This window comes from Ochotona princeps, chromosome 18 (assembly GCF_030435755.1).
Source record: "Ochotona princeps isolate mOchPri1 chromosome 18, mOchPri1.hap1, whole genome shotgun sequence".
NCBI classification, from domain to species: domain Eukaryota; kingdom Metazoa; phylum Chordata; class Mammalia; order Lagomorpha; family Ochotonidae; genus Ochotona; species Ochotona princeps.
In genome coordinates this window covers 39,668,554-39,691,037 of record NC_080849.1, presented here as the reverse complement: position 1 = coordinate 39,691,037, position 22,484 = coordinate 39,668,554, and the positions used below count along the sequence as shown (strand labels likewise).

The 22,484-nt window shown below is 39.4% G+C and overlaps 1 protein-coding gene across 1 annotated transcript in view; it reads left to right on the top strand.

Moving 5' to 3' along the window:
* RBBP8 (RB binding protein 8, endonuclease) overlaps positions 1 to 22,484 on the top strand; it is a 63,607-nt gene that overhangs the window by 2,872 nt on the left and 38,251 nt on the right. Inside the window, exons 2-5 of the mRNA XM_004579604.3 lie at positions 600 to 807; positions 9,174 to 9,216; positions 16,664 to 16,759; positions 20,308 to 20,420. Coding sequence (XP_004579661.2) covers positions 699 to 807; positions 9,174 to 9,216; positions 16,664 to 16,759; positions 20,308 to 20,420 — 361 coding nt within the window. The 5' untranslated portion in view covers positions 600 to 698. The remainder of the gene's footprint in view (positions 1 to 599; positions 808 to 9,173; positions 9,217 to 16,663; positions 16,760 to 20,307; positions 20,421 to 22,484) is intronic.

Genomic DNA, 22,484 nt, shown 5'->3' with positions numbered 1-22,484 from the left:
TAATAGCCTGTTGTTTCCATCAGTAGTTACTATGTAAGTAGTGAACTTACCTTTGCTCACACAGAGTAGTGTGCCTCTAAATATGTTTCTATATTCATAGGTTTATGCAATGCCTGTATCTTATTGATTTGTCCTCAGAAAGCTGATCCTGTTGTGTGCAGATCTAAGGGTCCTCTGTCTTGTTTTGTGTGAATTTCTGTAAATACATATGTATATGTGGATTAATATTTTAAGGTGTTCTCCAGTTTTTATGTAGCATGTTGTGTCATCCATCAGTTCAAGCTTAGAGATGCAGTATGGCATGAGTATAAACCTCTCAATAGCAGAATCCTTTCAGTTTGATATAAATACATAAAATAATTTTTTTTCTATAAGGGAAAATTTGGCCAAAAGATTACCTTTCATAAAGACCAAATAACTGGGATCTGGGTTTTTGTCCTTGTAATTGTCTTTTCTCATTCTCCTCCATCCCTTTCCAAATTCCCAAATGATTGCTTGTCAGCAGCGGAGAAAGCACTAACAGCTAGGCTTGTGTTTCATCCTAATTTTGAATTACATAAAGATAAAGACATCCTATAAACTGGAATCTGTCATTTCAGGTATTTCAGCTGTCCAAAGACAGCTTCACAAGTATATAATGTAACAGAAAAAGATCAGAAAACACTAAGCAAAAAGAACTGAGGAGCATTTCAAGCACAATGAACCTCTCTGGAAGCAGTTGTGGAAGCCCTAATTCTGCAGATATATCTAATGACTTCAAAGATTTGTGGACAAAACTAAAAGAGTGTCATGATAAAGAAGTTCAAGGTAAGTCTTCAATCAGGTGGGGAACATCTGGCATAATGACCACAGAAGACTGGCAAAATCATTTAGCCCTGCCAAGACAACCACAGCAGACTTGGAAGTTTCACATGTTAATTACTTTCTGTGATCTCCCTTATCAGTTTTTGAAACTAATGGTCTCTAGGAGGAAACAGCAAAGAAAATAGAATTTGACTGGTTAAGATAATTTAGGAAATTCTTAGTCTTACATTTCATTTTTGGACAAGGAGGTAGTGAAATAGATGCACAGCTGCATTCTTTTCATATGAATATCTGGTTTTTCCAGCATCATTTGTTAAAAATACTGTCCTTTCCCTTTTGAATGGTTTTGTACCCTTGTCTCAAATCATGTGACCAGGGGCAAGCATTGTGGCATACAGCCTGGGAGGCCACAGGTGACAGCTGGAGCCCCTCCATGCATGTGGGAATCCAGGCTTCAACCTGGGGAGGGAATCAACAGGGGGAGGTTTCTTCTCTGCCTTTCAAGTAGATAAAATAAACCAAATTTTTAAAAATTACTTGACCCTTCCTGTAACCCTTGACCCTTTGTGCCCTAATCAACTATGTAAAGATTATAAAAAAAATAAGTATAATGAAATCAGAAAGCTAATGCCAAAAAAAAATTATTTGACCCTATGTATAAGGGTTTTTCCTACCCTCTCTGTTCTATTCTGTTGATTGACACGTCTGTGTTTCTGATAGTACATAGTGTTTTGGTTTCTGTAACTTTGTGGTAAGTTCTGAAATCAAACTGTTGAACTTCCAGTCTTGTTCTTTTTCAAGGTTATGTTGGCCTTTCAGATCTCTTGGGGTTGTGTATGAGTTTTAGGACAGATTTTTCTATTTTTGCAAGACTGTTAGGATTTGAATAGAGTTTATAGTGAATCTACAGATTGCTTTGGATGCCGTTGACATCTTGGTATCTTCTAAAACGTGAACATGGAATAGTTTTCCACTTATTGATGTCTTCTGTAATTTTGTTCATGATTTTGTACTCTTCAGTGTAAAAATCTTTCGTTTTCTTGGTGATGCCTGTTAGGTATTTTGTTCGTTTTGATGCTATTGCAAATAGAGTTCTTAATTTCCCTTTCAGATTGTACATGTTAACTTAGAGAAACATAACTGATTTTTTGAAATTGATTTATTAATTTGGGAGTCAAGAGTTGCAGAGATAGTCACTCCCCAGGTGGCCACAATGACCAGGGCTGAACAAGGCAGAAGCCACAAGCTTCATCCAGGTCTCCCACCTGTGTAGCAGGAGCCCAGATATTGGACCATCCTCTACTACTTTTCCCAAGCCATCAGCAGGAAGATAATACAAACCAGTGCCTTTATGGGATGCTAGTATTGCAGGCAATAGCCTTATCCACTATGCCATAACACTGGCCCTCTCTAAGACTTGTGGTGGTGGTGGTGTTGTTGTTTGCATGTTAACTTGGTATTCTCCAACTGCCATGAAAGTCTCTATCTCTGAATTGTAGTTTTTCAAAGAGTTGGTGTTTAACATCCTCTGCATTTTTTTAAAGAATTATTTATTTTTATTTGAAAGGCAGATTTATAGAAAGAGGAAAGACAGATTTTCCATCTCCTGGTTCACTCCCTAAATGGTCACAAAAGCTGGAGCTGAGCCAACCTAAAGCCAGGAATTTTTTCCTGTCACCCTCTTGGATGCAAGAACTCAAGCAGTTAGGCCATCTACCTCTGCTTTTCCCAGGGACATTAACAGGAAGCTAGATCAGAAGTGGTGCAGTTAACACTCAAACACAGCTGTATGGATTGTGACATTGTGTTGATCAGAATTACAGAATATATGCATATAAAACTCACAGATATATCGTAGTGTGCTATGCTTTAATAATTTGACAAACTGAGAAATGGCAGTTGTTAATTTATATGATTAGAATCTTAGGTCTATGAATGATACTGCAACTATATCACTTGATGAAAGAAAATAATTTTTGGTGTCTTACCACTTTTCCAAATTTCAAATTACTTATGAATTTTATTACATTAAAGATTGATTTATTTATTTGGAAGTCAGTGATAGGGAGAGATACAGAGAGATCTTGCCTCCCCTGGTTCACTTCTCAAGGGCCACATGGCTAGGGGCTAGACCAGGCTGGATGAAGGCAAGCTCCAGGAACTCCTGCCTGAGCCTTTCGTGTGGGTGACAGGGGTACAAGCTGTTGGGCCGGCTTCTTCCTTCCCAGGTGCATTAGCAGGGAGGTGGATCAGAATTGGACTAATCTGTGCCTTGGTATGGGATGCTGAATTCCTAAGTGGTAGCTTATTTCAGTTCTCCACAATTCCAACTCTACTCAAAAATTCTTGAAGATGTTCAGTGAATAAGCATTTCTTAAAAAAAAAAAATGTAATTTGAAAACCCTTTGGTTTGAGGCAGGCATATTTGCTGATGGCAGGACTTTAAAAAAAATTAGTCCTTTGTCAGTGTGTTCCACGTAGTTCAGTATAAAATTAGATTCTCTGTGATAACATCAAAGGCATGCCTAAAGGGTACTTAACTTTTTTTAAGAAGCAGTGGGATCCACTTGGAGAAACCAGTATAAGAGGCTATTTAAAAGACATCAAACATGGACTTGTCTGGACATTGTAGGTTTTGAAGTGTATATAGAAATCAAAATTGACTCATTACTTTTAAAGTGCATCAGTAAAAACCAAAAGAGAAATGTTATGAATGGTAGTATTAGATACTTAGTTCTTATTAGATAACCAAGGAGATTTACCTGTAGGATCTAATATGCATCTGAATATCCTGTTTCATGTGTTTACAGAGCACTTTTTTCTTACTTGACTGAAAAATAATACAATGATATCCAAAGTATGTCGTCTAGTAAACAGCATGTGCATTGATCACAGTTTAGTAAGTTTACAGTGCATTTCTTTGAAACACGGAAAGCATAAACAAAAGGCAACCATGAGTAATTTTACCAGTGGGTAATTTTTGTTTTTTGCTTTTTTTTTAAAGATTTATTTGTTTTTATTGGAAAGATTTACAGAGGGAAGGAGAGACAGAGAGAAAGATATTCCATCTGCCAGTTCACTCTCCAAGTTGCTGCAATGGCCAGAGCTCAGCTGATCAGAAGCCAGGAGTTTCTTCTGGTTCTTCCATGCATGTGCAGGGTCCCAAGGCTTTAGGCTGTCCTTTACTGCTTTTCCAGGCTGCAAGCATGGATCTGGAAGGGAAGATTTGAGCCATTAGACGAACATGCCAGACCCCAATGGGTAATTTTCCTACCAGATCATTTTTGGAGGAAAAATTCTGAAGACATTGATGACTGACTTTGTAGACTTATTTTTAGGACAGTTGTATTCTTTGATGATCATTTTAGTGTCCTATTATTTTCTGTGTTCTAATGAACAGTGCTACTACTGTCAGTGTTAAAATGAGTTAAGTGTGTTTAGATACATTCTTTTTGCCTTTTAAAATATTTTAATATTATTGTTTTGCACTTTTTTTTTTTTTAACATTGATTGGTTTTTATTGGAATGGTAGATTTACAGGGAGAAGGAAAGAAAGACCTTCTATCTGCTGGTTCTCTCCCCAAGTGGTTCACAACAGCTGGAGCTGAGCTGATCCAAAACCAGGAGCCTGTAATCTCTTCCTGGTCTCCATGTGGGTAAAGGGACCCAAGAACTTGAGCCATCTGCCTCTACTTTGTCAGTCCGTAAGCACGAAGCTAGATCAACAGTGGAGCAGCTGGGACTAAACTGGCAACCACATATGGTATGCCACTGCAACAGGCCTCTGCTTAGCTTCCTATGCCATAGCGCCTACCCCAGGAGTATCATTTTTATTATTTAAAAGCACAGGTTATTAAGCTGAATTTAGAAGTTACTTTTTAAAATACCACCAATCTTTAAAAAATGTTTTTAAAGATTTATTTTTACTGGAAAGGGAGATAAACAGGAGGAGAAACAGGAAGGTCTTCCATCTGATGATTCACTCCCCAAGTGACTACAACAGCCAGAGCTGAGCCGATCCTAAGCCAGGATTTAGGAGCTTCTTCCAGATCTCCAAGCAGGTGCAGGGTCCCAAGGCTTTGGGCCATCCTCGGCTGCTTTCCCAGGCCACAAACAGGGAGCTGGATGGGAAGCAGGGCCACTGGGATATGAGCCAGCACCCATATGGGATCTTGGCACAAGGACTTCAGCCACTAGGCTACCATGCCAGGCCAAAAACACCACTAATTTAGTAAGAGGTGTTTTGGTCATGTCAGATTCTATCATTGGTATTCAGTGTATGTATTTTCCATGTCTGGTAAATGTGATAATCATGTTCATAGAGAAATATGCAGTCCTTGTGGTGTAATGTTTCCTTTTGAAAGCTCTATTGTGACAGAATAAGGATCACAATTCAGTTTTGGATTACTCCTTTTATTTTCTCAGATATGTAATCAAAAATTCAAAAAGAAGACCTTCACATCAGATTACACAAATTTGTAGTGAAAGAAATCACATGAACTTTTAATCCACCTCTTCAGTTTCCTGCACATTATTAGGAATGGTGTCAGTAGCACTCACTGCTGTTTTTTATTTACATTTGCATCTGTATATCCATTTCCCCCAATTTAAGTTGATTCAATCTGAGGCAAAGGGAACATAATCCTTAAATATGGTTGCATTGTATTAAGAGAAGAACTTTCACTTTTGAATTGAAATTAGGTAAATACTGCCAGTAGTATTGGCATAAGTTAAATTACTTTATCTGGATATAAAGCCACTATTGTCAAAAAAGTACCTTACTTTTATGTTTTATATTTTATATATATATTATATATTTTATACTTATAAATATAAATATATATTTGTATATATAATATATGTTATATATAATATATATATTATAAATCAAAGCCATAAATAACTTCTTTTAAAGTGAACATATATAGATTCTAAAAGTTTGTTCTTTGTAGAGAACTCAAATGAGTTAGCATAGCAGACATTTCGTTTATGTATAACAGATCAAATTCTTCCCTCAATTCTGAGCTCAGCTCTATTATCCCTGCTTGTCTAGGCCATTGACGGTTGCAGTTCCTCTAGAATCGCATGTGAGGAGATGTAGGGTTAACTATCACAGTGCTCCTTCTTTGGCGCTGTGTTTCCTCACTAGCTGTCTCATATTGCCAGTGTTACAATCCCAAATACTTTGTTGAACAGACTACCTGTTCATACAGGAGCCACATTGTTGTATAGCCTCATTCCTTCCGATGGGTGTGGAACAGGATTAAAGCACACTTTATAGGGGTTCTAATTGTAGATGCCTAATTGACTTGATGAATAGCAGATGCTAAAATTTAAACTCACACTCACATATGCATACATAATACCCATTTCAGGCCTGATCTACGTGACAGAACAAATACCTCACAGGTGTTGAATCCTTCTAAGATAAAAGGCTCGTCTTTCCATATTTCCCAAGAATTTCCTTTTGAAGTTTATATGGATTTTCTATCTCATTGTTTCTTTTCTTTAAATGGCTTATGGCAAGAATCCATCTCATCTTCGGCTGCACTTTTCACTTTTGAAAGCAGAACCTAGTTTAAACTTTGGGAAGAGAAAAGAAGAAACTGCTGACTCTACTCTTTGACCTAGTATGGCCACAAGTTCTTAATTCTTCAAAAATAGTTTAATGCTTTCCTCCGAGTACTTAGAATGTCTTACGAAGCTGTCATCTTTACTTGAAAGAGAGTTGTCTCGGGTGGGAATTTGACAAACGGAAATGATTTTTTCAAAAAAAACAGTCATGTCAGTTTTTATTCAACTTTTTTTTTTTTTAAAGATTTGTTACAGCCAGATATACACAGAGAGAGGAGAAGAGACAGAGAGGAAGATCTTCCGTCCGATGATTCACTCCCCAAGTGAGCCGCAACAGGCCGGTGCGGGCCAATCCGATGCCGGGAACCAGGAACCTCCTCCGGGTCTCCCATGCGGGTGCAGGGTCCCAATGCACTGGGCCGTCCTCAACTGCTTTCCCAGGCCACAAGCAGGGAGCTGAATGGGAAGTGGAGCTGCTGGGATTAGAACCAGGGCCCATATGGGATCCCGGGGCTTTCAAGGCGAGGACTCTAGCCGCTAGGCCACGCCGCTGGGCCCTATTCAACTTTTTTTTAAAAAAGTAACGTATTATTTTTCATGTGTTAGCAGTTCTCCAAATCTTTTAGGGCAAATAATTTTTCACAATTTAAAACATCTTTATTTTGAGTTATAAGAAGTAGTGCAAAGAAGGGAGAGAGATGGTATATGTGCAAAAAGAAAAAAAGAAGAAATAATGCAGAGCTCTGACGTGCCCACTGCTCAGCTCTCTCCAGGGAGTGTCTATAAGGCACTCAAAACATTTGTGGCTACAAGGTGATTAAAAGATAACTTTATTTTGCTGCAAGAAAATTTTGAACTCCTTAAATCATACACATTTTTCCCTTTTTCATTAACTTTTGAAGATTGCATATGCACAGGCTTCAAAATTTTTGTACCAAAATATACTGAATTCCATTTTTCCTTTGATCTTTTGAAATGTTCTTACATAAGTATAGTGAATTATCACAACTAAGAAAGTGATATTAGTACAATCTACTAGCTTTGTATAGATTCCAGCTCCCCCCATTCCCATTTAAGATTCACTTAATTGGAGGGAGAGAGAAAAAAATCTGCTAGTTTACTCCCCAGAGCTGGACCAGGCCAAAGCCAGGAGCTTTGAACTCTCGTCTGGTTTTTCAAGTTCTTGGACCATCTTCTGAAGCTCCCGCAGTAACATTAACTGGATCAAAGTGGTGTAGACAGATTTGAACCATTGCAGATATGGAATACCAGCATAGCATAGACTTAACCCTCTGTGCTTCAACATCGGCCCAGGTTTTGTGAGTACACACATTTATGTGTGTTTTTGCAGCATATGCTTATGTGTGCGTATTTAGTTCTGTGCAGTTTAGTCACATGTAGATCCTATAACTACCACCACGGATCCCTTATGTAACTCTCTCACCTTTCCAGCCATATTTCTCCTACTCTACCTCTCTGGCCTCCCGTTATCTCTTCTCCATCTCTGTATAATTTTTCTGATTTAAGGATGGGTATTCTGGCACTGTGGTCTGATGGGTTAAGCCTCTGTGTGGGATACCCACATCCCATATTGGAGTGCTGTTTGAGTTCCTGCTACTCCACTTTCAGTCTGGCTCCTGCTAAAACTCCTGGAAGTGCAGAATGGTGAATCATGCACTTGAATTCCTGTTGCTTTCTGGGATACCAAAATGGATTTCCTGCTTGCTGGCCTAACCCCAGTGCTGGCTCTTGTGACCAACTGGGAGGGTGACCCAGTAGATAACAGATTTCTCTCTCACTCTCTCGCCCTTGCCTTCTCCCTCTCTCTCCTTCTCAAATAAGTAAATAAGACCTTAAAAAATGTGAGAAAAATCTACTAGATGTTAATGGAAAATATATATTATTTTTAAAAACTGCATTTGCTGCCAATGTTGTGGCACAGTGAGTTAAGCCACTGTCTGTGCTGGTGTTCCATGTGATGGTTAGTTTGAGTCCTGGCTGTTCCACTTCCTGTCCAGCTTCCTGTTTATGCACCCAGGAAAGTAGTAGAGAATGGTACAAGTTTTTGCCCCTGCCACCCAGATGGAGTTCCAGGCTTCTGGCTCCTGGCTTTGGCCTGACCCAGCGCTGGTCATTGTGGCCATTTGTTGAGTGAGCCAGGGGTTGGAAGATTCTCTGTGTGTCTTATAACTCTGCCTTTCCAATAAATACTTGTGTATGACTTTCAACTTTGCTGACACTAAATTAGACATCTTCTAATTCAATTTTTCCTCTTCACTCTGAGGTACTGTTAGACATAGAGCAGATACCGTGACATGAATACATTACTGTCCTTTGTTAAGTACTTTTTCAAGCAGTTGTGCTCCTAGTGTTGGACTTCCTGCCGCAATCTGGTTTAATTCCAGAAGACTTGATCCTACATAAATACTGTTGCTGTTAGCAGATACATGGGCTGTGTCAGAACATAGACCTTCATTTATAGTGAACTTCTAATTATATGCTTGCCCCTGGTGTTAGAAAGGAAGTAACTCACCTTAAGTTCAGAGAACTTCTTTCTACTTGGTTATCCTATAATACAATAAGAGCAATAATGTTATCCGTATTATGTTACCTCAGGGTGAAGGTAAGTGGAATGTACTCTGTAAACAAATGGGACCTGGTTCCTTTTTCAGGGGCCAGATTGAAGATTGAAGTGATTTAATGCTGTAGAATTTGACTTGTGCATCTAGATGACTGCTTTAAAAATAGTCAAAGGTATAAATAAAATAATACAGTTTTCTCTTTTTACTTTTCAGGTTTACAAGTAAAAGTAACCAAACTGAAGAAGGAACGAATTTTGTAAGTATTACAGTATAACACTAATATCTCATTAATGAAATAAGTGATACTCATGCCGTATTTGACCTCAATGTCTTAATTTTAAAGAAATCAGCTTAGTGTGAGCTTTGCATGATTGGCACTGATTATTTCAAAATTAAACAGTAAATAAAATACCTTTGTATTTTTAGTTATAGCCTTAGTGTTTGCATATGTTTATTTGCATTTTTATATAGGTTTTTTGTTTTTATTGAGAACTGATCTGTTAACTCATCTTTTATTACAGTTAATTTTTTTTTAACATCTTTTCTTTTTTTAAAGATTTATTTTATTTTTATTACAAAGTCAGATATACTGAGAGGAGGAGGGACAGAGAGGAAGTGGAGCTGCCGGGATTAGAACCAGCAGCCATATGGGATCAAGGCGAGGACCTTAGCCACTAGGCCACGCTGCCGAGCCCTATTATAGTTAATTTATGTGAAACATACATGGACAGAGTTCCCATCCACTGGTTTACTCCCCAATTACACACACCATGCAAGGCTGAACCAGGCCAAAAATCAGGTGGCAGAACTCAGTCCAGGTCTCCTGTGTGAGTGTGTCACACGCAGCCAGTCAAGCCATCACCAGTTGCACATTACAGGAACTTTATAGGAAGTTTAAATTAGGAGCAGAGCAGGGACTTGAACCCAGGCAGTGTCTCATGGGCTGTAGGCCTCCCCCCAGGTGGCATTGTAAGTTGTAAGTCAAGTGCCTACCTCATTACCTCCTCCTGGTGTGCCTGACAACAGCATTCTTTTCTCATCTATTTTAACACCTGAGATGCACAATACTACCAAAAGGAAAGAATAATAATTCTAGAATATCTAAACTTGTATGAGGAGTGGAAACTTTAGAAGGAGGAAAGGGAGAGGGGGTTAGACAGAAAGGAGAGAGACAGGAAGGAAGGGAAGAAGAGAGGAAGGAAAACTAAATGGGTATTCCGAGAAATTACCAGAGGATTCTGAATTGTTTTTTTTTTTTAAGGAGCAGATTCTACTTATGCCTCTCTGGAATATCTAGATTGAGGAATCTGAAACAGGCAGTGTATACAGTTAGAATTACTTTTTATTATTCTTAATTACCGGTGGTTTTAAATGTTTTGTGTTGTTCTAAGTGTCTGTGTTTCTACCTTGGGGACATCATTTTAAACAGTAGCTATTTCTGTGATAAAACTTTAGTTCCCACAGTTGAGACAGATTTCTTTACTTACAGAAGACATGAAGCCTTTTCTGAGCAGTAAAGCTAGCATGTGTGTTTTTAAAAGTAGGATGTTTTATTACTGTGAAAAACAAGAGTAATCCAAAGTTTACTTTCCTAGAAAGGGAGATGGATTGTTTCCCATAGAAGGTCTAAAGTAAGGGCATTCCAGAATGGTTCATCAGTGACTCGGGATCCTCAAAGGCCCAGATTCTTCCTTGTTTGCCATTGTTAGCACCCCACTTTCCGTCTTAGACGATTCACTGAAGGTTGGCAAGATGGCCAACATCATTCTAGTCAAAACTTAACATCAGTGTCTTCTTTCTCTGTCTCTCTCTCTCTCGTCAACATCTGTTTATTTATTTGAAAGTTACAGTATAGAGAGCAAGAGAAAGAGAGCGCTCTTCCACGTGCTGGTTCACTTACCAGGCTGCCACGGTGCCACTGATGAGCCAGGCCAGAGAGGAAGAGAGGAGCTTCATCTAGTCTCCCATGTGGGTGGCGGTGGACTAGGCCTCTTCCATGGCTCCTAGGCCATGACTTGCAGCTAGATTAGAAATGAAGCAGCCAAGGTGAGAACCAGCACTCGTAGTGGATGCCAGCATTGTGAATGGCGGCTTAACTTGCTACACCACAATGCCAACCCCATGTGTATCCCTAGCAGCCTTCCTGTCACTTATTTACTTATATATGAATTTTAGAATTGAGCAACTATATAAATATTTCGTTTGTGATAAACAGTAGGATCCTCACTCCCAGGAGAAGCAATTACAAACATTGAGGGGCTTGCTGGAATGAGCTGTGTGCTGAGTAGGGATTAGAGTTATGTGTGTGTGCTGGTTTGAATATAGACATCACGAAATAAGCAAAAATAAATTGAAGAACAGATATTTATTCATACGTGTCAGGATATCCCTATTTTTCTAAGGCCTTTGAAAGGCCTTCCAATCATTAACTCTTTAGTACCTCCAATCTTGATTTCTTTTTCTTTTTGTTTTTCTCAAGATTTTTATTTGAAAGACAGAATTTTAGAGAGATGAGAGACAGAGATCTTTCATCTGCTGGTTCACTCCCCAAATGGCCAGTCACAGCTGATCTGGTCCAGGAGCCAGGGACTTCTTCCAGGTCTCCCACGCGGGTGCAGGGTCCCAAGGCTTTGGGCCATCCTCTACTGCTTTCCCAGGCCACAAGCAGGGAGCTGGATGGGAAGTGGAGCTGCTGGAATTAGAACCGGCGCCCATATGGGATCCTGGTGTGTGAGAGGCCACAACTTTAGCCGCTAGGCTGTTGCACCAGGCCCCATAAAATACTTATTAATTAAAAAGGGAAGGTTGTAATACTATAGCAGAGAAATCTGGCTGAGTCTTAATAAATGTAAGTTAGCATTGTTAATAAAAACATTAAAATCTCATGTAGCTCATAACCCTTATGACATGATATAATAAAAAAAAAGGACAGCATCAGACCTGGTGCAGTAGCCTAGCAGCTGAAGTCCTTGCCTTGCACACCGGGATCCCATATGGGCGCTGGTTCGTGTCCTTGGTGGCCCAACTTCCTATCCAGCACCCTGCTTGTGGCCTAGGAAAGCAGTTGAGGATGGCCCAAAGCCTTGGGAGCCTGCACCCGCGTGGGAGACCTGGAAGAAGCTCTTGGCTCCTGGCTTCAGTTTGACTCAGCTCTGGCCGTTGCATCCACTTGGGGAGTGAATCAACAGACGGAAGATCTTCCTCTCTGTCTCTCCTCTTCTCTGTATATCTTACTTTCCAATAAAATAAATAAATCTTAAACAAACAAACAAAAAAAGGAAACGACTCTTATGTAGGCAGCAAAAACGTTGCTGCTCTTAGGCTGGTGCTGCTGCTGTCCTGCTGTCGTGGTTCCCTCGAATGGCACAGATTATCCTCTGTGAGCACTAGGGGTTTCAACAACTTTCTACCCTGTCGGCATTCTTTAATATTGATGGCATTACATTGTTCATGCAAGAATTACTTGAACAACTACAGAAATAGTGGTCATCATAGTGCATTGGTTGGACGAGAAAAATGGGATCGTTTTCTTGGTTTGTATGTGAAGTTTCACTTTTTCTGTTCACTTGAAATTGATTAAGCAAATATTCTTGTTTTACTCAGAAATAAGCAGGTTTTTTTTTTTTTTTTTAGTTGTGAAAGTATTTCCTTGAGTGATTTAAGGTTTAAAATTGGGAAGTACAATTGCTGTGTTGTTTTTGGCTTTGTTGCTCATTTAGACCAGCTAGTGATGGTTTTTATAAACACTGTCAGAAGATGAATGCTATCGTGACTTGGTAGAGTAACTTCCTATATACCTAGCAGAATAGGTAAATTACTATGCGTGGCAGTTCTCCTGTAAGCCTCCCTTTCATGTGTAACAATGCTGTGTAGCAGTTCTTGCCTCTGACCTTTCCTAATACCAAAGGTTTGATGTTTCGGAGTTGATTAGTGGTTAGACAATGAGCTCCTTATATTGTGGCTTGACTCAATATTGAAGTTAATGATCTTGTAAATGCTGGATTAACAGCCCTGATGAGAATGACCTCCATATAGGAGGAGTCAAAATGTGGTCACTTTAAACCCAGACATTGTTTGCCGATTGACTGTATGGTTTTAACTATATTCACTAAGTATTCGTGATGGAAATTGATTTTATTAAAATGGATCCCTCATCTGGGGCCCACCCTGGGGCTTAGGGGTGGGGGATCCGGCGATGCTTGGCACACCTGGCCCAGGTACTTGGACTCACCTGCAAGAACATGCCCTACTTAATGGAAAAGGTGGAGCAGTGGACACAGGCCCTGTTGTAAAAGGAGAATATGGCAGCACGTTTGGTGCTGTAGCAGAACAGAACTAACTGGACAACTACCCCCAAACAAACGATGACAGCAAAAAATCTTGGTGAATGGGGCCAACGCACATTGGGAAGGTGACGTCATCCTTGGATCGGTGAAATCCGCAGCACTGCAGAACTATCCAAACCACTTGGCAGAACCCTCGGAATACGTACACATGGAGACTGGGTTGATATGAGGTGGCGGTTCCTCATCCCTGGGTACTGGGACGTGTGGAAAGCCACGAGTGGTTTCCCCTTTTGTATCTCCGCTTCCCCCAGGAACAATAAGAAATAGCAAATTTGGAAGTGATGACCACACCCAGTTTTCCCTAAACCTCGATCCTCCCAACCCTGATCCACCATGTAATCATTATAAAATTTAAAAAGTAGGAAAAAAATGGATCCCTCACATAGGGTAATTTTATTAATTTTGTTTTCTTAAATAAACTTTCATTTTTAAATTTTATTTTTAATATAGTGGCTATTCATGCAGTTGTATATCTTTTTAAGAGGTACTTTTTTTTTATTGAAAAGTCAGATATACAGAGAGGAGGAGCGACAGGAAGATCTCCCATCTAATGATTCACTGCCCAAGCAGCCACAACAGCCAGAGCTGAGCTGATCCGAAATCAGGAGCCCAGAGCCGCCTCAGGGTCTCTTATGTGGGTGCAGGGTCCCAAGGCTTTGAGCTGTTCTTGACCGCTTTCCTAGGCCACAAACACGGAGCCAGATGGGAAGCAGGGCTGCCAGGACATGAACCTGCACCCATATAGGATCCTGGTGCATACAAGGCAAGGACTTTAGTTGCTAGGCTACCATGCCGGGCCCCATGCGATTGTATTTTATCTGAACTTGAATCAGAATCATTTCTCTGAAGATTAAATATTTAGAAACAATCTAGGTTTACTCATCACAATGTAGTTTTTAGAAAAAAGTATGTTTATGTAAGATAACTGTACAAACTATAGCCGTATGAAAAAGGGAAAATTTGTGAGTGGATCTTGAGTATTCCTTCTCAGAAGTCATTACTTGCATCTCTGAATATTAAAAACTGGAAAAGCAACTGGTTTTCCAGTAGCTGATAATGATGCTTACTTCAATGTATAGTTTATAGTCATTTGGTTTTCTTGGCAACCTTCTAATATATATTGTAGTTACTGTATACCCTTATGCTTCAGTAGATATAGGTTATACATTTTGAAAGCACAGTAAGTAGCTCAGTTCAGTGAGTAATCAGAGAATTAATGGAATGCCATATTTTATCTTCCCTGGTTTTTGCATGTTGGAACCAGAGAATTGGATTTACCTAAATTATCATCTTGTTTTTCCATAAATTTAACAGTATATTCATCTAGAATACAGAAGCATTTATGAGATGTCTTACCTCCATATTTTTAGAATAGTTGTATTCATAAGATATCCCAGTCCTTAGGGATTCTCAGTTGGAAGAAGTGTTTTAGCAAGTTGTGTGTATACATGTATTTATAAACCATCACAACCCTTAGGAATTTCCACCTGGAAAAAAGTTAAAAAAAAAAAATCACTGGATGTACTATTTGTTCATCACTTAATTGTTTCAGAATTGTATTTTGATTTAATTTATCCATTGGAAAGGCAGAGTTACAGAAAGAGATCTTCCATCTGCTGATTCACACCCCAAATGCCTGCAAGAGGCCTAGGTTGGACCAGGATGAAGCCAGAAGCTCAGAGCTACTGGATCTCCCACATGGGTTCCGGGACCCCAGTACTTGGGCCATCTTATGCTGTTTTCCACGGCACAGAGCTGGGATGGAAGAGAAGCAGCCAGAGCTTGAATTGGTGCCCATATGGGATGCCAGCATTGCAGGCTATGGCTTTTACCTCCTGTACCAAAATACCAGCCCCCTGATGTATTTACAAGTTGTCTAAGCACACGACTAATGTTTCTCTTTTATACAAACTCATTTACAAAAGTAAACATTTGGAAAGTTGACAAATATTACTGTTATTTGAAAAGTTATTCTTGGGCCCAGCTCAGTGGCCTAGTGGCTAAAGTCCTCACCTTGAACACCCCAGGATTCCATATGGGCGCCGGTTCTAATCCCGGCAGCCCCACTTCCCATCCAGCTCCCTGCTTGTGTCCTGGAAAACCAGTCAAGGATGGCCCAAAGCCTTGGGAGCCTGCACCTGCGTGGGAGACCCAGAAGTCCTGGCTCCTGGCTTCGGGTCAGCTTAGCACTGGGGAGTGAATCACTGGACAGAAGATCTTTCTCTCTGTCTCTCCTCCTCTCTGTATATCTGCCTTTCTCATAAAAATAAAATAAATCTTTAAGAAAAAAAAGTTATCCTTAAGCCTGGCTTGCCAGATTTTTTGTTTTTAATTTTTAAGATGTATTTATTTGTTTATTTGAAAGACAAAAAGGATGGGAGCCAATGTAGTGGTACAGTAGATTAAGCCACCTGCTAGGACACCGGCACCTCCTGATTGCAAGTTTACATCCTGGCTGCTCTGCTACCAATCCAGCTCCTTGCTAATGAGCACAGACCAGCACTCTGATATGGGATGTGGGATGTAGATTTTAAAAACAGCGATTGAACCTGCTGTGCCTTTAGGATATTCCTCCTCTACCAGGTTCTTTTAGCTTGCTTAATTTATTGTTACAGATAGCATCTGTAGTTACCAATAAATATTATCATCTGTTTTCACTGTTTTGCTAATCAGTGAATCTGATCATCCTGTTTGTCAGTCTCACTTAAAGAAAAATAATCCCTTTATTTTCTACTGAGGAAATAGTGAGATTGACATGTAACAAATTAAAACCATCCCGTTTGATGTTACTAAGAGAATTCCTTCTGTAGCTGCTATTAATATAAACTATTGAATATAAGCTATTCTACAAAAAAAACCCTTGTTTTAGTATTTATATCATTTGTTAGATGTAGGGATTTAAAGAACTTCAAAGAAAAAAAACCCTTGCATTTGTATAGGACTGTTTTAATACATTTGATTCCTTTTTACAAATCAAGTAATAAATAAATGAGTAGAGACCTTATTTACATAAACAACTGCAGACAAAACAATAAAATAACAGCATGCATTTTGGCAAATATATGAATCTGGCTAGCACAGTACCTGCTTTTTTGCTCATGTCCCAGCATTGTGTAATGAATACCTGATATTTATATTAAAATTTCCATTGTATATTAAAGCACTGCAGAGAAAATTCTAGTGTGATTTTAACTCTGATTAACAGGATATTCAGACATGACCTTTTAAGTTGCTTTATTGTAATATAAGAAATTCATGATGTATTAAGTGACGATGCCAAACTTTGAAGTTTGCATTAAAGAATAACCCTTTTGAATGTTTTTGCCTGAAAAACTTAACAGGTTTTTTGACTTTTAGAGATGCACAAAGACTGGAAGAGTTTTTTACCAAAAATCAGCAGCTGAGAGAGCAACAGAAAGTCCTTCAGGAAACCATTCAAGTTTTAGAAGATCGGTAAGTCTGGTATTTGCGGTGATTTCCCCTACAGTAATACACTATTTTATAGTCAGCTCTGGGATCAAAAGTAACCTTTTTCTAGTCCTCTGTAACTTTTGAGTAAATTCTTTATGAATTTACTTTTACATTAGTTGTAGTGATCACATCAGTTTACCTCTGTAAATGATATGCTTATTTGGCGTTTGATGTAGGGCAAGATTTATAGTGAGCAGTGTTCTGATTTATTTATTGCTTTCACTTCATTCTTCTGAGTAGATAAACTGCTTCAGAATCCTATTGCCCTCTTCCTTTTTTTTTTCCTATTTTCTTCACAGCATGTTTCTAGATTACCAGGTGGCATGAGAAGTCATCTTTTCCTTTTTATGACTTATTATTTTGAAAGAGAAACAAATCTAACATCTGCTGATTCACTGCCCCAGATGGCTGCAGTGATTTCTTTTCCTTTTTAAGATTAGTTATTTTGAGAGAGAAGCAGATCTAACATCTGCTAATTCAGTCCCCAGATGGCCGCAGTGGTCAGGGCTGGGCCACGCACATCCAGGAGCTTCGTGAGGATTTCACATGGATGGCAGGGCCCAAGTACATGGGCCATCTTTTACTGCTGTCTGGACAAGAGTTAGATTGGAAGTGGAGCCGGTGGGCCTCACACCCACACCCATTTGAAATAATACTGTTGCAGACACTGGCTTAATTCACTGTGCCGTAATACCAGCCCCAGAATTTTTCTTAACCTCATTGAATGAAAGCAAATACAGTTAGTAAATCTTTTTGAGATAAATCAAACAGTTCAGCATTCTTATTAATATTCTAAGATTTGTCATGATTCCTGTGCAAAACTGGAGTAAGACTCAGACGGCATATTGTGTTTTGCTCTTATAAGTGGAGCAGGAAGTGGCACAGAGATCAACATGCTGCTCAGGATGCCCACATCCTGTATTGGGGTACCTGCTTTGAGTTCTCGCCCTTCTGCTTATGATCCAACTCCAGGTTAATGTGTACCCTGGAAGGAAGCAGTACTTACTGTAGTACTTGGTGCATGTCACCCATAGAGACTTGGATAGAGTTCTGGAATCCTGGCTTTAGCCTGGCCCGGCCCTGGCTCTCTTGGGCATTTGGGGAATGAGCCAGTTGATGGAAAGCAAATCAGTCTCTCTCACTTAAATCAGATGAAATAAATATAAGTAGATCTATTCTTTCTCTTCTGGCTGTTATAGCTCCTGCAACTGTATTTTCTTCTGAAATTGAGGCTGTTGAACATTCTTTCTGATGGCAGCAGTGGAATATAGGCAGGAGGAAAACAAGGACACTCAGGGAAATAGGAGCCAGGGAAGGGTGGAATCTCTGCAGCTACAAAACTGTATCATAAATAATAACAATTTAAAAATCCTTAAATAGAATCATTAGACATTAGTATGTCCAATATAGTTACGTTCCTTGGTGACTCAACATGAACTGTGCTGTCATGAATGACACAATTTTTCAAATTGTAAATAGAAACTATTCTGACAAAGCTAAATCATGTTTGATTAATCAGTTTAACTAGTTTAATTATAGCAATTAGCTTAACTTTTAAAAGTATTCTATACATGACAAGTAGAAGGAAATACAGAAAAATGAATGATAAGGAAAAATATGATTATATAACTAGAGGTTGAGCATCAGTATTGGTATTCTTAACTCTTCTTAGCTGAGAGTTAAAGCTAGAATCATCTGACTTAGAATATGTGTAGGAGAGATTATATTGATATGATCTGTTTTTAAAAAATTATTTTTATTGGGAAGGCGGATTAACAGAGAGGAGGACAGACAGAAAAAGATCATCCATCCCAAGTAGCCTTAAGTGGCAGAGCTGAACCAATCCGAAGCCAGGAGCCTCTTCTGGGTCTACCACATGGGTGCAGGGTCCCAAGGCTTTGGGCCACCCTACATTGCTTTCCCAGGTCATAAGCAGGGAGCTGGATGGGAAGTGGAGCAGCCAGGGCATGAACCAGCACCCATATGGGACCCCAGTGCTTGCAAGGGGAGGATTTAACCAATTGAACTATCATGCCAGGCCCTGATCATTTCTTAAAACATCCTGATATCAGTGCTGTAATCTTTGGGATTAAAATTAGGAATTTTCCAGAATAAATCACTTTAGTTTTTGTTTTGTTTATTCCTCTAAAGTTTCCTGTGATAATGGAGATACTTATGTCTGTGCTGTCTAATGTGGCACAAGTTAGATAGATGCAACTGCAGGAACTCCACTTTAATTCAGGTTATTTAATTAAATTAGCTATATGTGATTGTGCTTATTTATTGGACAAGGCAGTTATGGCCTTTTCTACCACTGGCTTAGAATGCAGAGTTCTCAAGGCAGCTTCCATGTGCCCACAGCTGCATTGATTTCATATTTTTGTTGTTTTCTTTTCCAGTCTCTTTTGTTTGAGTCTCTGTAGTACATTATCTTTATTGTCATTTGTTTGGGATTCTAGGTGGGAGCAAAAAGTGAATGTTAATGGTAACTTTCATCTTTACATAGATGTTATTCTTAAAACATAGCTCTGTGGCTTTTGATCAACCTAATTTTTTTTAAAAAGATTTATTTTTATTTGAAAGTCAGATTTACAGAGAGAAGGAGAAAGATCTTCCATCCGCGAGGTCACTCCCCAAGTGGTCACAACAGCTAGAGCTGAGCCCATCTGAAGCTAGGAGCCAGGCTTCTTTTGTGTCTCCCACGTGGGTACAGGATCCCAAGGCCTTGGCGATCCTTAACTGCTTTCCCAGGTCACAAGCCGGGAGCTAGAAGGGAAGTGGAGCAGCAAGGACATGAACTGGCACCCATATGGGATCTCAGCTCATGCAAGGCAAGAACTTTAGCCATTAGGCTGCCTTGCTGGGCCCAGTCAACCTCAGTTGTGCTACTTGTCTTAATCCATAATGTGTAACTCTTTGTGACTTTTTATTCCAGTAAGTCTTAGTGTAACACTGATCTTTGATTGATATGAATCTCATGTGGAAACACCTTGGTTTTTTGTTTTAATTGCATAGTTGTTATATTTTGTCTCCTTTGTAACTTTCCTTCAGACTTATGGAATAAGCTACCATGCTGTTACTTGCACAGATATTCAAAATACTCTTACTGAATTCAGTTATCTTAAAATATGTTTTCTGAGGCACCAGTCATAGCACCATGGCTCAGTGACTAAATCCTCACCTTGTGCATACCAAGATCCCATATGGGCGCCGGTTCGAGTCCTGGTTGCTCCACTTCCTGTCCACTTCCCTGTTTGTGGCCTGGGAAAGCAGCAAAGCATGTCCCAAAGCATTAGGAAGCTGTGCCTGTGTGGGAGACCCAGAGGAAGCTCCTGGCTCCTGGCTTCGGATTGGCTCAGCTCCAGCCATTGCAGCCATTTGGGGAGTGAACCAGCAGATGGGAGATCTTTCTCTCTGTAAATCTGGCTTTCCATTAAAAATAAAGAAAAAATATAAATAAATATATCTGTGTATTTAAAAAAGAAGTGTTCTTTTATTTTTAACAAAAATACTTTGTTTTTGTTTCATAGGTTAAGAGCAGGACTGTGTGATCGCTGTGCAGTAACAGAAGAACATATGCGGAAAAAACAGCAAGAATTTGAAAATATTCGGCAACAGAATCTGAAACTTATTACAGAGCTTAGTGAGTTTCCTATCATTTATTCAGTATTTAAGATATAATGTACTGTTGTTAAAATCCACTAGTAAATTCAGTGTAATCAAATGGATTGTGTACTTGTATTTTTCCTTATTTAGGTATCAGTCCAAATATCTCTTTTTACATGTACATTTGTACATTTAATAAGTGTATTTTAGTAACAAGTGGTTTTTGGAACAGTTGTCCACATACTGTCCATAGTGGCCATGCAGCCTCAGCAGTTCTCAGACAAGAAGCAGATGCCCTTTGAATATGTCCGTGTTTGCTTATTTGGTTTTATCATTATTGCAAGTAACTTGCTTAGTTAGTAAAATTAAATACGAGGAAAACAGTTCTACGAAGATGTATACTTTTTGCTTTTCATGACATACTACTGTAAATGCACTATTTTCACTTTATTCCCCTTACCTTGTTAATGTAAGGTTTCTTATAGTCTTAGCCCTCTTTTCGTTTTTCTCTTGTAACATCTCCTCTTTAACTGTCTTTGTCTCTAAGGGACCATTGACGCTTACTGCCAGCATATCGAAAATCCAATTCACTGTCTTCCAAACTAATTCCATGTTTTGACTTCATTTTGTTAAGCTATGCTTCTCTCTATCCTCTGGTTGCTCAAACCAGAATATATACCTATGTTTTACATACTTTATATTTTGAAAAGAAACAAGCAAAAATACAATTTCATTTTGTGCCCACCAGTGGCTGCTGTTGATAGTCTGTGTCTTGCAGATGCAAATTTGTTTTTCTATTTGTCTCTTTCATTTTACATTCCCTTGCCTTTTCTCTTGATTTTCTAAAAAAAACTTTAATATATTTATTTAAAAGCAGGATTGGTAGACAGATGAATCAATCTTCCACATGCTGATTTACTCCCCACCTGGCCACAGTGGCAAACACTGAGTCATGCTGAAGCCAGGAACCTGGAACTCCACCTGGGTTGCCCACATGGGTACAGGAGCTCAAGGATTTAGCTCATTTTTCACTGCTGAACCAGGCGCAGTAGCCCAGAGCTGAATTGGAATCAGGGTAGCCAGGACTCAGACCAGAGCTCTGATATGGTTTACCAGCTGTGCCGCAGCTCCTGCCCTTTGAATTTTGGAGGGATCATCCTATAATTTCTGTTTTGCAGTGTGCTGCTTCACTTTAGACTCTGTCTTGGAACTCTTCAGTGCTAATTTATTTAGGTCTGTAGATTCTGTGGTGTGAATATGTAAGCATGTGCTACATTTTGCTTAGGAATATAAGAACGTTACCAATGGAGTTAGCATTGTGAAACAGCAAATTAAGAATACTCCAGGGATGCCAGCATCCCACATAAGTGCCAGTTTGAATCTGGGCTGCCCCACTTTTTTTTATTCTTTTTATTCATTTGAGAGAGAGAGATCTTCTCTCAATTGCTTGTGGCAATGCATTAGCGAGAAGCTGGGTCAAAAGTGACACTAGGACTCACTCAGGTACTGAGCTATGGATTGCCAGCACCAAGCATTGTCTTAGTCACTGTGCCAAAGGCCTGCCACAGCTGTTCTTTTTTAAAATCACTTCTAGCACATTAATTTTGGGAATTCCATCTTTTAAATCTTTACACATTTTATTACTATATGTGAGAGAACTATTCTATGAAATCCTTGCAAATTGTAAATGAGTTATTTTTTGTTAAGTCTAATTGTAGGTTACTTGGAATCTTTGGCTCCGTTGCAGGGGTTCAGCTTACACTGAAGATCCTCCAGTTCAGGCCTTCCGTCCTAAGTGTAGTGCTTACATTTCCTCGCTCACAGTGGTCAGATTTTGACTCACAGTGTTGTTTTATTTTTGTTAACCCTTCCAAACATTCCTAATGCCAGTTATATAATAAAAAAATATCTTTCTCAGCCTAGCGCATTAACCTAGTGGCTAAGGTCCTTGGCTTGCATGTGGTGCGATCCCAATTGGTCACCGATTTGTATCCCAGTGGCCCTGCATCCCATCCAGCTCCCTGCCTGTGGCCTGGGAAAGCAGTCGAGGACGTCCCAAAGCCTTGAGAGCCTGCACTCATGTGGGAGACCTGAAAGAAGC